General features: G+C 41.6%; 1 protein-coding gene across 1 annotated transcript in view; it reads left to right on the forward strand.

Annotated features, from left to right (window-relative positions):
* CUBN (cubilin) overlaps positions 1 to 18,846 on the forward strand; it is a 256,759-nt gene that overhangs the window by 106,695 nt on the left and 131,218 nt on the right. Inside the window, exons 29-31 of the mRNA XM_008692037.2 lie at positions 3,223 to 3,404; positions 8,432 to 8,606; positions 10,058 to 10,227. Of these exons, the coding sequence (XP_008690259.2) occupies positions 3,223 to 3,404; positions 8,432 to 8,606; positions 10,058 to 10,227 (527 nt within the window). The remainder of the gene's footprint in view (positions 1 to 3,222; positions 3,405 to 8,431; positions 8,607 to 10,057; positions 10,228 to 18,846) is intronic.

The raw sequence follows: 18,846 nt of genomic DNA on the forward strand, positions 1-18,846 counted from the left end.
AAGCAGCACTGAATGCCAAGACTCTGATATTATCATTCCAGCTTACACTGACCAGCTTAAGGGTATTCGTATCCTGTTATTCTCAAGAATTTACAAGGAAACCTAAAACCGTTGGAAAAGACAATGGAAAATGTCATGCAGATTTTTAGATGAATCAACTACGATAAAAAAAAAATTTAATTAGCTTGTCTGGTGAACTGGAGTGAAATAAAAAAATGCAGAGATGAGATATCCAAGCTCCCATCTCCTTGTTCTCTTTTATATGATGTGGCCATGAGGTAATCCTACTCCAGAGACTTTTTTTCATTAGATTTTTAAAATCTGATACAACTGATATCAAGATCCATAGGAGCTGAAAATGTAGGTTGAAAAAAAGGGGGCAGAGTAACAATGCTTTTGCTTCCCTATGATGTATTTTAGTAGAAGGTGCCGCATCTTCAGATGATTTATATGAGTCACTATGTTACAAGACTCCAGGGGGCACGATTTGATGGCATATACTGTGACCGGCGCCCCCTGCGGTTGTGCAGTGGGGCTGCACAAACCATGCTGATTTTGGCTTCAGGAATGTTTTCCATGTGTTGTTCTAGGAGGAAAAATATTTTCTAATCTTTCATGGTATTCCTGTTTTTTTAACATCCACCGCAGTCTATAAACAATATCAGCACGGCTAATTTTAAACAGCTTTTTCATGGGGCTTTAACCAGAAATAAAGGTAGGAACTTCATAGGCCATAGGAAAGGTACTGCCCATGCGACACACTTTACGTCTGAAAACACAGGTTTTCAAATGGAAGGAGGAAACTGGCAACTCGAGAAGATAGTGGCTTATTGGGCTAGAATCCGAGTTCTTTACCAAATCAAGATTCTTCTTAGAATCCTCCTCAGTCATTTTCAGTTCAGTGGAGATTCTATATGGGAAGTAGTTCTTCCGAACCTTTGTAAAACCTTTTTCTAACTCACTGTACAAGGCATGTTTGTAGAGCGTGGACAGATGTGACCTCAGCTTTAGGGGTTGTTTGAAGTCATAGCAGTTTAATTGCACTCATGTGACAATGCACATGCATTTGTGGAGTGAGGACGTATTATCATTTTTTAAACCCGGAAAGTCTTAATGCAGAATAAGAGGAGTTACTTGGAAGACTTTGCCAGCTAATAAAGAATATTCTGAAAAAATAGAAAAGGTGACTTAGGTATGTTGACAGAGCAAGCAATGTTTATTTTTCTAAGATTTTATTTATTATTTATTTGAGAGAGAGAGAGAGTGTTCCCACGCACATGCGCTGGTGGGGAGAGGGAGAGAGAGAATCTCAAGCAGACTCCCCACTGAGCATGGAGCCCTGACAGGACTTGACCTCAGGACCTTGAGATCATGAACTGAGTGGAAACCAGGAGTCAGACACTTAACCAACTGAGCCACCCAGGCACCCCAAGCAATGTTTTTTAATTACCAAAGATTGCTATTGGAAAAAAAGTGATTTATCTTTTTTTCCCCTAAATTTATTTCTATTTTTTTTCTAATTTTGTCTTTCAAAAAATTTGAGCCTTCCTCAAATTTTACTTCTTTCACTAAGTTTTCTCTGCCTCTCTCTTCTCAGATCTCTGATTTCCTACAGCCTACGGGAGTCTGTAGAATTCAGTAATTAAGTACTTGACCACTGTCAGAGTGGGTTGGTGTCCTCCTCCACCACTTACAAGCCAGGTGACCTTGGGCAAGCCACTTGACCTCTGTTTGCATTGATATTCTCACTTGAGAAATGCAGACAATAATAGTACCTGCTTCATGTGGTTATTATGAATATTCAAATAGGAAAAAAAAACTGTAAAGCACAACTAAGCACTTAGTGGCAGTTTCTCTTAATAGATACCACATGGTGCAATATTTGTTTCTTGTAATGATTTGTCTTAATTATTTTCTAGGGCATAATATATACACATAAAACATAAGCCTCATGTTTGGGTTTTCCATGCTTGGGTTTTATATATCCAGTTTTTGTTTGTTTAGTTGGTGTTTGGATATAAGTTTTCTGGGTCGGGACCTGTATCATTTACTGTTTTCGTTTGTAACAGACTTGATTTTTTAGAGGAGTTTTAAGTTCACAGTAAAATTGAGTGGGAAGTAGAGTTCCCATTTATTTACCCCTGTCCCCACATATGCAGAGCCTCTCCCATTATCAATACCGCCCCCGCTCAGCCCCAACCAGAGTGGGACATTTGTTATAATTGGTAAACCTACATTGACACTTCATTATCACCGAGAGTCCATACTTTACATTAGGGTTCCCTCTTGGCATTGTACATTCTATGATTGACAGATGTATAATGACATATATCCACCATTATAGTATCATACAGGGTAGTTTTACTACCCTAAAAATCTGTGTTCAGCCTCTTTATCCCTTCTCTGCTCTAGCCCCTGGCAACCATTTATCTTTTTTACTGTCTTTGTAATTTTGCCTTTTCAAGAATGTCATGCACTTGGAATCATGTAGTGAGGAGCCTTTTCAGACTGGTTTCTTTCATTTATGAACATGTATATACATTTCCTCCATGTCTTTTTCTGGCTTGATAGGTCATTTGTTGTTAGCGTTGAATAATATTCCATTGTCTGGATGTACCACAATTTATTTGTGCTTTTAGCTACCGAAGGACATCTTGGTTGTTTCCAAGTTCTGGTAATTATGAATAAAGCTGCTGTAGACATATCATATTTTTTAAAATTTCCTATAGTCTGTCATATAAAGGTAATGATTTTTAGCCCTTAGTATTCTAGATCTTAGATCTGATAAGGACTTAGAAGTAGCGTATTACGTACAAGGCAACTGAAGACCGAGAGACATGGTATTCACTAACACTGTTCACATAGTTCATTTTCCTTTCCTACTATGAAATTTTTTCCTAAATACAATGAAGAAAATCTAAAAATTAGAATGCCATTTAAAAAATATTACCAAGGATTTGATGTGGTGAGAATAAGGACTGAGAATTATTGTACCAAATGAAATAATCAATGTTTTTTAAGAATAAATTTAATAAGTTGTAGCCATGATTTTTTTCTCATTGTTTTATAACTGCTTAATTATAACTTCATTATAACTTTATGAGTTTTCCCCCTAAATTAGGCATTGTACATTTTCAATTATCTTTTGGTTAGTTCGATTTTTGAATTTTTCCCAGTAGTCAATGCCCACTTTGAACTGACTGAGCCTTGCTGTTTTAACAGGTTGCGGTGGGGAGTTGTCTGGAACCACAGGCTCCTTCAGCAGCCCTGGATACCCTAACACATATCCCCCCAACAAGGAGTGCATCTGGTACATTACCACAGCCCCTGGGAGTAGCATTCAGCTCACCATCCACGACTTTGATGTGGAGTATCATGCAAGGTGCAACTTTGACGTCCTGGAGGTAGGAATTTAGAATGTTTATCAGCACATTGCAGATTTGCGGTAGAATTGCAGATCATTCTGAAAAACTCCCTAAATTATTTCCAGTGGCCAGCAGTGTTCTATGTTCAGACGTTTTGATGAGTATCAGTTCTTTGTGAGTGATGATGATGAACAAATGGGATTCATATCTCAGTTTGGGTTTCCTTAAAAGCAGTGCCTGAAGGACTTGGTGGCAGGCAATTTAACTGGGAGATGTACCAGGAAGCAGGAGTGAGGGGACAGCAGGAGGGAGGGTGAAGGAGGAAGAGCCAGTGAGGGGAGCCCCTGGGGGCCACTTGGGCTTAATCCCACTGGGACCCTCAGAGGTGCTATGAGGACTGATCGTCAGAACCACCCCTCGGAGGATGTGAGTCTGAGGCACTGGTCCCCCGATTCCTGTCCCCACTGATGGATTGCACTCGGGATTGTTACTGCCCCACACTTCAGTCTGAGAAAGCTCCCTTAGGAAAGGCAGTGGGGCGGCAGGGTGTAAAGAAAGGGTGGTCTTGGGGGTGAGACCGCAGGTGCAGCTGCCATCGAGGGGGAGTCCACATGGTGCAGGGTGCAAAATGCAACACAACTGCACAGGGTTTACCTCAGATAACTGAGATGACCTTTGAGAATCTATTAGAATCAGGGATCTGGTCATTAGGATTGGAAACTGTCTGCAAAATGTAATGGCTTCCTACACACGAAGCTCCTATCTCTGGAGATGGCTGTAGCGCTTCATGACAAGGGTTCTGTAGCTACTAGAATTTCAGCCCCACAAAGGGCCGGGTATTTGTTTGTTTTGGTTTTGCTTTACTGCTATGCCTGCGGCAGAATACTTGGTAAATAGTAAAACACTTGGTATATATTTGTGGAATGAAGGAAAGCATATATATCTCTGATCGACACACCATAATAACGCACATTGCTGGTGGTTTGCGAAGGGATTTTTGACATCCATTTTCCCATTTGAATGTTAAATAATCCCGCGAAGGAAGAAGGGAATTTTGTCCCCATTTTACCATCGTCAAAACAGAGGCGCCAAAATATCGATGGGTTTTTCCATGACCACCAGGACAGTGAGTGGAAGAGCTCAGCACTGAATCCATCCACTACTCAATGCTCCACGTAAGCCAGTACAAAAAGATAGTGATGGGCAGTGCGCAAGGTGTTGAGGTGAGCGGCATGGACTTTAGAGGAAACTTTAACACTTAAAAACTTCATTTAATTACAAAATAAGTTCTTTCTTTCTTTCTTTTTTAAGATTTTATTTATTTATTTGTCAGAGAGAGAGAGAGAGAGAACATGCAGGGGGAGCAGCAGGCAGAGGGAGAAGCAGGCTCCCGCCTGAGCGAGGAGCCTGATGCAGGGCTCAATCCCAGGACCCTGGGATCATGACCTGAGCTGAAGGCAGATGTTTAACCAACTGAGCCACCCAGGCATCCCAACAACTTCTTTCTCTGGAAAGAAATGGGGTTCTCAAGCCATGCCCTCACTGAGTGGACACAGAACTCCAGAACTGTACTGAGCAGCTCCGGGCTCTCTGGGGAGGATGATGCTGCAGTAAGTGAAATCAGAGACGGAGCTGGTTAAGTCGTCGGGTTAAAACCTCTACCCTTGTCTTTATGTCGGTCCTGGTTGTTGCCAAGTCATGACTCCATCTCAGAAGAGGAAAGGTTTTTAGGAAGAGAGAACAAGGTGGCTCGCGAAATTCACACTCACAGTAGGAGTCGGAGTAACACTCGCATGTGGAAGGTTCAAACGGTGTTTCTGGCCAGCAAGGATGTTTTTCGGTGGCATAAAACCCCCTAGCACTTACAAAGGGTTGGCAGCGGACTTTTCCACAGCAATGTGAAATGTTCCTAACCCTTCATTTTCATATTCCAAAGCCCATGTGATTGTTGCCCACTTGGCAAAATGTAAATGGGTTCATTGTGCCGAGGGTTTTGTCACACCCATTACATGAGAAAGCAGACTGGGGCTGTTCCTGGCAAGCAGCTCAGGGAACAGGGGGACAAGGCAGGGTCCCTGCATTTAGGCAGGTGCCGTGCCTGCCCAGAAAGTACTCTGAGGAGAGGCTATGGTCACCTGGGGGCTTATTTTTAAATTGTTAGGACGATGTGCTCTCCCAGGTTCCATCAAAATCAGGGTTTGGGGAAAATATTTCAAGCCCCTTACATATTTTGGGAAAGCTTACTTCTGAAGGCTGAAATGAGTAACCCCCTTACTTTTTGTTCAAAAACCTTATTTGACATCTTGGCAAGTGCTCCTGTCAGGTGGAAAGTGCTGTCATAAATCGGCACTACTGATGATAAAATGATTTTTTCCATCCCTCATACCATAGCTGCTGATAACATGCCAGCAATAGGTTTCAAAATGTTCCCCGGGTGGCTCTGTGGCCTTGAGACACTACCGGCTTTCTTGACCCACCTGTGCATTATCCTTTCCTGTTCTGAGCACAGCCACGTAGGACCTCTCTGTCACCAGGCATGGGGCTTACCTGGTTTTCACTAGATTTTATCAGGAGCCGATATTTTTTTCCCCCGCAAAAATCAGTGTCCAGAAAGTGGCCACTTGCATTAAGCAACAGCCGTTTGGTTACTCATAACCCTGGAATGCTGACTTGATTGTAACAATAAATGGAGCTAACAGAGCAGAAAGAAATGTTCAAAACAGATTAAAACCATAGGCTTTGAAATGTTCTATATCCTGAGCATTTGCTAAAAACACATTTTTTAATCTCTGATCATCAGACCCGTTTTTTTCCCCTCAAAGTTTAGTCATATGCTGTAGTCGAATGAACCACACCCTGAAATTCTTTCCATCTTTTTCCTCTTTTGAAGAGTCATGCGTTAAACTGTTGGTGTTTTTTGGGGAAGCCAAAAGTACTGTTCTATTGTTTGGGTCATGGAAACACTCTGGCTGGTTTTACTTCAGTCTCTTGAGAAAGGAGCCTGAATCCGCAGAAAGCAGTAAAGGAAATCCACTCCTTGGGGCCATAAATCAAGACAATTGCTTGGTGTGGGCAGTTGACTCCCCCTGGTCTCTGCGAGGGTCTGTCACAAGCCCAGCCCCATAAGATGGGAAGCAAAGAATGTCTGAAGCGGCAGCGTTGATTCTCCTGCAGGCTTCTAGGCCCAGCAGACTCATACCCTCATACCCTTTATGTTTGTGATCTTAAGGGGACCCCGAGCAGGGAAAACAAAGAATATTTTGCCGACGTGCAAGTTTTCTTTGTCAGAACTAAAGCCTGTGCTCAGTGTTCTGTCCAAATATGTGGTGTTTACTGGGCTCGGTTGATTGGGAGCACATGCTGTCAGTTTCATGCTCTGAGGACTGGGTTCTGGGCAAAGAAGGGGGCAGGCAAATCTTGAACATGGGAAAGGACACCGTAAACCAGAAGCGGTCTGCTCCTTCCATTTGCATATGTGTACGTGTAAAGGGCCACACAGGGCTCCTGAAAGTCCTGCTTTTGTTGGGACTTAGGGGGCCACACAAACATAGCTCCTCCTATGAAAATAAGCTTGAAGCCATCCGCCTGCTTCATTCCTTTGCAATTAAAGTCCTTGTGCTCAGCCCTCTGTGAACAGCAGTTTCATTCATTTTGGCCCTTCCCGCATGGCTGGGGGAAATTAATCAGACAAAGAAATCATTATAGATTCAAGTCACACACACGCCTCACCAAAGTAGGCTTCTTGTTCTCCCTCTCTCCCCTCAGAGAACACTTGAGTGATTCCCCCTATCAGTCAACAGCTGCCCTGAAGGTGGGCGAGGGCCTGGGGCGGGAGGAATGGGGAGAGCACTTGGAGGGGGGAGAGCTGCGCAGTTGCCAGGAGTGGGAGGGCCCTGCGCACAATCTCCCCAGGCACTGCTTTCCTGGTTCCCCTTCCGCCCTGGAACACCGAATTAGGAGCATATACATGTGGGGGAGGGGGAAGGACCCAGATAACGTTATGCCTGGAAACTGTCACCAAAAACGGTCTTTCTGCTACAAATTCGAGTTTGGCAAGGCCTGGAGGTAGGGGTTCAATACCTTTTGTTTGATTCTTAAACCTTCTTGCCCCCTTCTCCTACACCCCCTGTTGACCCCCCCAACTGAGAAATCTGTGCATGAGGAGTTAGAGACCTGCCCTGGGCTGAGCCCATCTGCCTGAAAGATGTGACTCTGAGATCCCAGGGTGGGGGTGGGGGGCACTTGCTGGGAGGAATGTGTCCCTGGGGCACTGGGTCCTGGTCAGGTAGATGGTTGCAAATCAGAGGAACCTAGGAGACCTGAGGACACTTGAGATGGATTTAGAGGGAGCTGTCCAGATACTGGACTGAGTCCAGGGCAATTCCCCGTAGGAAGTCATCTGCTCTTGGTCATTTTCCCGCTGGCGGGATTCTGGGATTAAGTTCAGAGAGAATCTGGGGGCGTCCCTTCTTAAGGATACCACAGAACACACTGATACAGAGGTTATATTTTCACTCTCTCTGAAGAAGCAAAATATTATATTAAATGCCTAATCTTATAATGTATTCAAATTGCAAAGTGGAAGATCCTGAAAAATCTAATGGGGAGATTGATAGCTTTCAGCGAACCGACTTTTACAGACAAAATGGCTTTATGCTAAGACTATTCCCATGTGCTTAGAAGAGTTAGACAATCAGACTTGATATACTGTTTCATCGGCAATGCCTCTGCCAAAGAAAGCAGGAAATCCTAGGGAGATGTGGAAAGAGGAAGAGGGGAGATAGGGAAGATTCTGGAATAATCTCTTCAGTTCAGCTGTACAATTCTGACTGATAGAATAAGCAGGCATTTTGTGGGTGGTTGAATTTGTGTGTTCCTAGGGCTGAGGGAGTGCCTTTGAAAATCCAGCTCAAGTTTACAGTTCATCCCCACCCAGGAAGGCTGAGATTTCAGTCTCTCATGATAATAGAATCCAAGAGCTGATGGTAAAACAAGGTCAGGGGAAGGGCTGTCATTGCTTAAATATATCTCTTCATTTCAGTCCTTTTTTCTACATCCCGTCTTAGGTCTATGGAGGCCCTGATTTCCACTCTCCCCGAATAGCCCAGTTGTGTGCCCAGAGATCATCCGAGAATCCCATGCAGGTCTCCAGCACTGGATACGAGCTAGCCATCCGCTTCAAGACCGACAGCTCTATAAATGGGAGAGGCTTCAATGCCTCATGGCAAGCAGTCCCCGGAGGTGAGTGAACCAAGGAAGCATCTCAAAATACTCGAGCTGAACCCTTATAAAGTTTATGAAATGATGGGAGAGAAGTATGAAACCTAACATAGTGACACCTTTGTGACTCCTCAAATGGCAAATACTGCTTTGGCATTTATTCTTTCCTGAAAAAAATGTGATAGAATGCAACTTCCAGGGTTAAAATATGTGAAAACTAGTGCATGCAAGGTTGCAAGCACATGGTGAAAGCAGAAGTGGGGTGATTGGTTAGACTAACTTAACCTCTAAGGGCCTCGAGCCCATTCACCGGCCTCAAATTTGGGCATCAGCAAAGTGATAAGTTACTTCATGCCATGGTATAGATCTTTGAATGCTTGGCGGATGCCCAAACTGTAAATGTGAAATTTGTGAATTCCAAGGAATTACCGTGTATTATACAGTGACTTTCTGCCCAGGATCTTAGGTTGTCTAAAAATGTTTACCTGTTGCAGATTTTTTTAAATAAAAAAAAAATGAATGCACAAAAATATTCGAGTGGATGTTAACCTATACAACTACTAATAAAGCCGTGTTTGCTGGCTGCTTACCATGTGCCAGGCATCTGTTTTGTTCTATGAGCATGATCTCATTTCATCCCTCACGACCACCCTATGAGGGAAGTTAATTTCAAATCCTCACCTTACTAATGAGGAAATCGAAACTTAGAGAAGTTAGTACTTGTCCAAAGTCACATAGCTAGGAAATGCCAAAGCAGAGATGTGACCCCAGGCTACCCCTCGGCCCCACTTTTGGAAACTTAAGGTGGTATAGTAGGTGTGTTGGAGCTTTCCTAAAGTTAATAATGCGTGAATTTAATGAGGATTATATATATGATTATGTATATACATAGTGTTTAGATTACCCAAAATGATTGTCAGCTATTAGAAAATAATACTACATTTTTCTATTATAGGTTTATATTATCATAACTCCAAGATAGGATAACTCATAGAGGTAGACATTGATAGGTATTTGATAATATCATAGGAATAAAAAGACTGAATAACCATACCAGGCCCAGAATATTAAATTTTAAAAGACAGATATTAAATTATTCAAAACATACACTACTAAGTTATCAAAATTCTTAGGAGATGTGTTATTCTTACCATATATTATATTTTTAGAGAACAAAGAAGAGCCATTTTGTGGCTTTATGAGAACATGATTTTATTTATACTTATTTTTCAGTATTTAAAAATTTTTTTAAAATTACTTTTGTCATCAATATTTAAATTAGTCATCCTTCTTCATTTTGTTGGGATGAATGAATTACTGGTGGATATTCCGTTCTGCACAATGTTTAGCATCAACTACATAAAACAGGTGGTTGAACAAAGCAGCATGTTGTTCTGTGCTACCAGGTCATGGGGCAAAGTTTTATGCATCAGGGATTCCTCTCATTTTTGAATTGTGTTTCCTACTTACAGGTTGTGGTGGGATTTTCCAGGCTCCCAATGGAGAGATTCATTCTCCAAATTATCCCAGTCCTTATAGGCGTAATACCGACTGCTCTTGGGTCATTCGGGTGGAAAGAAATCACCGTGTTCTTTTGAACTTCACTGATTTTGACCTTGAACCTCAGGACTCTTGTATTACGGTAGGTGACACAAATTTCAAGCACCGTCTTTAGTCAAACCTGGGTCAGAACATTGCCTTGTGAGCATATGTAGTACATGCATTGGTTACGGCTATTTTCAGTGTCAAATCATGGGAAACCCAACCATTGACAACTTAAAATATAAGGACATTTACTTTTTTACCTAAATACAGATCAGGAGGTAGTTGGTCTGAGTTTAGCAACTCAGTTTCTATTTTACCATCCTTAGTGTGTTGATTTGTCATTTAGTGTTTGTTTCCTCATGGTCAAAAAATGGCTGCAGTAGCTCTGAACATCCTGCCTGAGTACAGATGCAGAGAAAGGGAGAAGGAATAAAGCTGTTTGTTTCTATTTTGTATTTTTTTAATCAAGGAAGCAAAATTTTCACACAAGTACCCTTACATATATCATTGGTCAGAGTTAGCTGCAAGAGAGAATAGGAAACTTTTAATGGAACGAATTTATCATAACTACTTCAAATCAGTTATTATTAAGCCTCTGGGAGTTTTCATGGGTTCTACTTTTCTTGAGATCAGGATATCTCAATCTGCTACTTGAACAAATCAATGTCTGATAGGACAGAATAAATTGGGAGATGGAGATGGAGGAAAGAGAGATGTCTATTAGTTGGTCAGATGACCAAAGTTTCTGTCACTACCTTCAACCTGAAACTAATGCTTTATCCTTAATGTAAGAGTGAATGAGGATGTATTTTAAGATTTCCTTTTTGTTTTCCATTTGATTTTTTTTGGTTATCTGATTTTTTAACCAAAGATTTTCCATCTTTCATTTGTTATTTAGAGACATTTCATTCAAATATAAAACAGATTCTCTTGGCTAATAGACTTTCTATTTTAGTTTTCTGACAGTTTCTCACATAAACTCCAACTGGCTAAACTCCAAATTTAACTCAGAAAAACTCAAAAGTTGTTTCACATTTTTCAAAGTAGTCCAGTCAAATGGTCTGATTTCAAATACTGTTTTACAAGATAAAACCAGTAATCTACTTAAAAGATCAGTTGATTTATGACTATGTATTAGTCTTTTAAATGAATCTTCAGAGTTTAGGTTGGCAAAGCATTGTATGAAGTATATAGCAAAGTATACACTTGCCATAATGGTGACTCAGACCAACTCTCCTGACAAAGACAATTTAAACATTTTAGGTGATATTAAAAAACACCTTCCTAAATGTAGCAAAGAACTCACAAGATAGTATGAAATTTCTGAGTTAGTATTTGAGAGATGTGAGTCTAGTATTTGAGATAGCTTTTACCTATAGGGCATTTGCTGATCCAGAAGGGGTTAACAGCACCTCTGTGAGCCTCTCAGGGCAAAGAGGAGCAAAGTTTGAGTTCCGAGACAGAATAGGGTGGAAGTCCTGGCAAACCATCCCATATCCTAGGTAAAAGGAAAGTAAAACAGCCTTCACAGAGACTGCATCCCAACTTTGAGTCACCTGAGCGGCCCCCAAAATCTGAAGCCATGGAATAATGAGAGAACACCCTGTACTGTTAATATATCTTTGGACATCTGACAAAAGCAATTTAGAATCTTCTTCAAAGGGAGATAAAGTCATCCTAGATCTCATTTCTACTAATAATTTTTCATGGGCAATAACCAGCACACTACCAAAGTTGTGCATGTATCTGAGGAGATAATATAACATAAATGAGATACAATATGAGTAACAGACAATGGACACAAATATACTAACATGGCAGATTGGTAAACAATTATGATTACTAAGGTCATGGAGATAAAAGTCAAACTTTAAAATCTCAGCAAGGAACTGCAAACTATAAAAAGTGATGTTGCAAATATGAATGGGAACCAATTAAAATGTTTAGAACTGGATAAAATAAATAGCTTAAATTAAGATCTAGTCAAAGTGGATTTTTGGTTTTAGTTTTGGTGGGGTTTGGTTGGTATTTTAGACAGTTTAGACAGAGATGAAGAGAGAAATAGTGAACTGGAAGGTAAATCAGAAGAATCTATCTGGGGAAAAAGCATGGAGGAGCAAAAGGATGGAAAAGATAGAAGAGAGGTTAAGACACATAGAGGAGGCTTATAAAAGATAGAACATACATTTAATTGTAATCTCAGAAGGAAAAGTGAGAGATAAATGGAACAGAAGCAATATTTGAAAAGCTAAGGACTAAGGCCTTTCTAAAACTGATTAAAGACATCACATTTACAAAAACAAGAATCCCAAGGAACCCAAACAACTAAGCGAGTAGATATAGAAAGAGAAATAAATAGAAAGATATAGTAATCTAAAAAAACTAAAGATAAAGGGAAAATGTTACAATCAGCCAGGGGAGTGAGTAGGGGAACAGATTGCCTTTTAGGAAGTGGCAGACTGAACCCTGACTTTTCAACAGTGATAATTAGAAGGAGAAAAGACAATGGAATGGCATCTTCAGTCTAAAGAAAGAAAATAACTACCAACCAGGGACTCTGTACTCTCCTAAAACAGTCTTTAAGAATGAAGTTGAAATAAAGCACTGAAACAGAAAAGGGGTCTTCAAGAGAAGTTCAGATGGGCCGGAAACAAATTGTTTACCTCATAGATTTGCCTGAAGTGGGCAATTCTACACCATTTGGTGCCAGGTGCAGTATCTTCTCTTCTCTTTGGTAAAGGCCATAACCCATAGAATTCAATACATGAAAGTGTATCAACAAAACAAAGCCTAGGTCAAAGGCACGCCCAGCATGGCTGCATTTTTTCCCCTCCCGTATTCATGAGTAGAGCCTTCCACCTACATGAGATATAAATATACAGACAGGGTTTGCTATTAACACTGCCATATCTCAGCCTGCAGCTGGGCTTGACTTCACAAACTTAGCAGGAGGCAACAGATAGGAGGAAGTGAAGCCTCAAATACGATCTGGTCATAGGCATGGAGACAGGAAAATAAACCCAGAGACAGGTGCTGGGAGGAGTTCAGTCTGGCAGATGAGGTAAAATATAAAATGTAATGGTCCAAACAAGTTGTCGGGAAAAGGGGCTCCTGTATGAATAGTTGGAGTGTCCCTGCCAGCGGGCAGATGGGGCGATCAGAAGCAGATGCCACTAAAGCACTTGAGCAAGACTTTGGTATAAAAAGTGAGTTACAGCAACCTCACGGTGCCGCAGTTAAGAAGCCTAGCCCCGTGGTGGGGAAGACCTGGGGCTGAACCTGAATTTTGCCATTTTCAGGCTGTGTTGCCTTGGAGAAAGTTAACTTTTCAGCTTTGGTTTCTTTAACTGTGAAATGGGGAAAATAAGAGTAACTGTGTCAGATTTGTTGTTGGGATATTTGAGAGGATGTAAGTGACCTGCTTTTCATGTAGAAAGGTATTTGATTCATGCTGGCCATAACCATCATGATGCTGATGGTGAGTGCCCTCCACGAGGCATGTTCAATGAGCCCTGGGAGAGGGAATGGAGAGCATGGAATACTAGAAGGAGCAATGGGCTGAAGATCCAGGGTTCCCCATCTGTGATCATGGGCCTCAAGGACATCAGTGAAAGAAGATCCTGCTTAGGAACCTTTCTCATAGCACAGGGCCTATCATCTCATGTACCTAGGACTCCATAACTGTAGTAATCATCATGAGAAAACAGGAGGAGTGATTCATTTGGATCTGGAAGCCAGGGAAGGTTTCACATTGGAGATGCCATTTGAGTGCAGAATTTCACCAACAAAATTTGTGGTAGTGAGGCCAAGAGAAAAGGCCTTGGGAAACTAATAGGGGAAATTGTGCACAGAGATATGACTACGCACAGACCTGTGGGAATAGAAAAGGTGTACGGGAATGTAGCTACCTGTGGGTGAGCATGTAGAGACCAAGAGTCTATAGAAGACATTCTGAGAGGCCGCAGGGTTGGACAAACTCTCTCATGCTTTCTGAATCAGACATTATCCTATAGAGAGTATGGGGTTAATGGAAGTTTTCTGTAAAACAGAGTATCACACCTCAAAACTGTATTTTACAATGGTAACAGGCAGCCGAGTGAGGACTGGGTTAGCAGTGAAAGAGAAAGTAGCAGGAAGGCTGTTTGGGAAGCTATGGAAAAACCTTGGGCAGTGACCTTGGGTGTGGCAAGAAAGCGACGTATTGGAGAACTCATGGTGGAGAACTCACCAAAATTTAGAGACTAATTACATGGTAGAGGGTGAGGTGGGTGATAGAAATGAGGGAGTTAAATCTATTCACTTGAAGAATAAGTGAGTGATAATTCTACAAAGTAAGTGAGTAAAGGGGTAGATACTACGAGTTTGATAAGGAAACTTTTCAGTTTAGAGGTCTACACCATGGCCCTTACAGAGTGTGACATAGGAGTTTAGTGTTCAGGATGGCATCTGAGCTGTATGTGTACATTTGAGGATATTTCTCTATATCTGGGTATTTGTTAAAGCCACAGAAGTAAGTGTGATCACTTATAATCACATTTTCTAAAGAGAAAAGGGCCAAGTAAATTCTTTGGAAAATAACACCATTTAAGGAGCAAATGGAGGAACAGAGGAAGAGAAGACTAAGAAAAGGCACTCAGAAGTAGGTGGAGAACCAGAGAGAGTGGTAGTATAGAAATGAAGAGTGAAGCCAATTTTAAGAGCAGATGATCAAAGGTATCAAATCCAGCAGATTTGATCAACTAGGAAGGGGGTTGAAGCAAGGCCACAGGATTCAGTCTTTGATGACCTTGTAAGGAGCAGGATGGGCATGGGTAGTAGTGGAAGACACTAGATCACAATGGGTTAGGAGGGGCAGGAGCTTCTTAGCTTTTTCCTAGATTCATGGCAGTGAATGGTATAGGGGATAAAAGGCTATAACCTACAGGTAAGGCAAGACCAATGGAAAGTTGTTTTTTGTTTGTTTGTTTTAATGATGGAGAAGCTTGAGCATGTGGAGAAGGCATGGTGCTGGTGGAAAGGAGCTGCTGAATGTATGAGATAAGTGGGATAAATGATGAAGTCATGTTCAAGGCAGAAATCTGGAGATGGCTTAGTCCTATAAATTTCATATTTTCAGGATGAGAAGTTAAAACACATGGCTAACCCCAAGATATATAGTTTTTCTTTGATTTGCAAATTTATTTATATTGAAAATTACAGAAATCACACATAAGCTAAGTCATTTTTGTTTGTACAATTTATACCTTTACAAATAGATAAAGTAATGTGACGAAGGACTATTCTGGTAAACTAGGGTAGAGATCTCCTATGTGTGGTTGCCAGGTGGACCCAGTTATAGGACGGGAGGCCGGCAGCGTCCTGGTGAGGCTGGAAGCTTGGCTCCAAGTTACAGTTAGTTGTCCAGGGGTTCATGAAGGCAAGCATTGAGGCACCAGCCATCTATCCTTTACAGCTAGGTGGACACTGGATGTGAAACGGATCCTACAGTCCAATATCTTACATAACATCTCTGCAGTTTAAGTTCATACAAAGCCAATCATTCATTCTGGAGGCATTCAAGTTAATTTCTTGGTCCTGTTGCTTAGACAGAGTCATTAGCAAAGAGACAAATATTCAGCTGCCAATGATGCTGCCAGATAATGTTTGTGTTCATGGGATTTTTAATAGAGCTCAAGTGTACTATTAAATACCAAGGTAAATTATGGCTGAATGAGACCAGCAATCATGTTTTTTAAAACCCCTGCAACAGTTTGGATTATCAGAAGTGGAAATATTAATTTTAACAGACATTACGGCTAATAATCGAAAATACATAGATACATAGGATGTTAAGGTTGCAAGAGGAGAGATTAGAGATAATTTACTGTCATATGCTGATTCTTTTGGTAGTATTCTTTTTTTTTTTTTTTTTTAAGATTTTATTTATTTATATGACAGAGAGACAGCCAGCGAGAGAGGGAACACAGCAGGGGGAGTGGGAGAGGAAGAAGCAGGCTCATAGCGGAGAAGCCCGATGTGGGACTCGATCCCGGTACGCCGGGATCACGCCCTGAGCCGAAGGCAGACGCTTTAACGACTGCGCTACCCAGGCGCCCTTTTGGTAGTATTCTTATTTTAAAAATAAGAACATTGAAGTCTAGATGGTCAGGATCAAGACCAGGTAAAAATTAATAGCAGGGCCGGCACTAAAACATAAGCAAGCCTAAAGTAAGAGTAAGTATTCTGATAAAATATAAAAATTATAGTGTACATGCAAGAAACTGAATTGCAGAATAGAGGACAACTGAAAAAATAGGGGGAGAAAATAAAACTCTTTCGGATAAACCCAGACTTCATTTATCAACATAAGGAAGAGTGTTAGGATTCCAGATACGTGGTGGAAGGTGTCTTTGCCTTGAAGTCGGGTGGTGTGGGCTCCGTGCACCCATTCAATCTTGGTGTCAACTACACACCAGATCCTGCTAGGCACTAGTGTCTGGGCATGGCTCCACCACTCCCTCTTGTCATGGCTGGGGGAACTGAGTTTGCTCATTTATAAAATCAAGTGCCTGGCGAACCCACCGATAAAGAGGATCCGGTTAGGAGTTGTGTCTGTGGGTAGGAAGAGAAGCACGAGGTGGGACGTGAAGAAACAGACACTGAGGGTCTGGTGACGTCCGTATGGTTTCACTCCAGAGGTCACAGTCAGACTCGCATAGACTCACTAAGCTTTGGTTTCCTCTCTGGGACACAGGATTGACCTTAGGTAGGAGGTCATCTCCACACTCCACTTGCTGTGCAGAAAAGAGCTCTTCCTGTAGCAGGTCTGGTTCCTAGCAGTGCTAAGTGGAGGCAGAGTAAGCCCACAGAGAACCCCAAGCCATCTCTCTTGGCCTTGTGGAACTAAAGGGAACATTTAGCAAGAAGAAGAAATGGATGAACATTTTGAAATGAAACAGTAATGTACAGACTCCATCCCCTTTCATATAACCAACAGCAGTAGTCTTTGTATCCCAAAGGCAGCAATCTGGTGCAGGAATTACTAATAGATGCATGGCTGAATACATGAATAAATGAATTTTGTAGCTTCTACTCCTGCAATAATCAGTGCTTCAGTGGAAAATTGCAGATGACACATTTGGGAATGTGCTGTGCTGAGTTCACTCCCTGGCACAATTATTGATATACAATCTCACTCTTTTGAGCCACATGAGAACTTCGATAACATCGCAGAAGCGTGTTTTCTAGAATTTCATGCTGCTATAATGAAGAAAGAGAGAGAAATGGAATTTTCTGACTTCTATTGAAATGGTGATGGCATCGTGGGGAGCTAATCAGAAATTTCGCTCAACTGGCGCTCAGGTTTCGACTAATTTGGTAATATGTTTGCACTTTCCACTGAGTCCCTTTCGAGTGGCTGGTGTAATTAACCTCAGGCTCTCTGGAATGACACATTGTGAGTATTTCTTGCTAAGGCAGCAGTGGGACCCGCTGGTGGGGCATGATTCCGTACGGTCAGCACGAAAATGGCTCCATTATGTTGCCTTTCACGAAGGCTGCGTATTAAGGTGACCTCCGCCTGACAGTTTAATTGCTTAATTAGAGTCTCTCTTCCAAGCCTTAAATTCACGTAGCTCTGCAAGGTCTTATCGATCTCTGAGAAATGCTGGCAGTAGCTCAGTGTGTGAGCGGGAGAGGTCAGTTCTGCAGCTCCAGCGGGGGCCTGGAGCCTCCCACCCTCTGATTTCAGCATCCTCTTTGCTCAGCACAATGGAATGTCTGCCTTGTGAGAATCAGTCAGAAGCAGATAAAAGCAAGCAGAACAGAGCCCAGATCCAGCCTCTGGTTTGGAGAAAATCTACATTAGGGCTAACAGAGCCTAGGGCAAAAAAAAAGGGGGCACATGGTGAGTAACTGTTTTCTTTCTGAAGCTTTGTGTGCAGATCTAGGAGAAAGAAAACAAAGTGTGTGATTTGAAGTGAAGAAGACCAGACCCCCTACCCCCACCCAAAGCCACAGAGTCCGCTGTTGTTCACAAAATTTGTCAGTAAGGCACAGGGCGGAACAGGGCAAACACAGAACACAGAATCCATATTTTGTTTTATTATTATTATTTTTTTAGACACTACCGATGATGTGTTTTCTTTTAAAACATTGATCTTTTCCAAAACAGAGCAAATAGACACAGGAATAATAGAACTCAGTGCTTCAAAGAGACAATGGGAGCAATTCTTTAAATATTTATTGTTTTACAAGTAAATCCATGACAAAAATCAGTCTTTCCCTGCCTCCTTTTCTTCCCTTTCTCCCTCACTTTTCCCCACAGAAAGTTTAGTTTCCATTTGCTACTCTAGGACCATCTCCTATGATTTCTTTAAAATGTTTTATTCTGTGACTTGCTTTTGATAAGCGGCCTAGTCATTTTGCCTTCCAGTGCCAAATTCGTCACCAAAAGCTGTGCCAATACCCTACATCCCAAAGCAAAGCAGAACTGAGTTTGAAGCCACAGTTCTCCATCTGTGGGCACGGGCTTTGTTTGGTTTTGTTTGCATTTCAGCTCACAGTCTCCCTAAATGCTTGTTTACTTGTGAAAACAAAATGAGCTTCTTGGATGTCTTTTCCTATCAACATTTTCAGTAATCTTTGAGTCACAGCTTGCAACAATGACAAATTACTAGAGGTTATAATCGGTAAAAATTGAAGTCCAAGTACAATAATGTACAACAAAGGAATAGGC

The sequence above is a fragment of the Ursus maritimus genome, unplaced genomic scaffold (genome assembly GCF_017311325.1).
Source record: "Ursus maritimus isolate PB19 unplaced genomic scaffold, ASM1731132v1 scaffold_31, whole genome shotgun sequence".
NCBI lineage: Eukaryota > Metazoa > Chordata > Mammalia > Carnivora > Ursidae > Ursus > Ursus maritimus.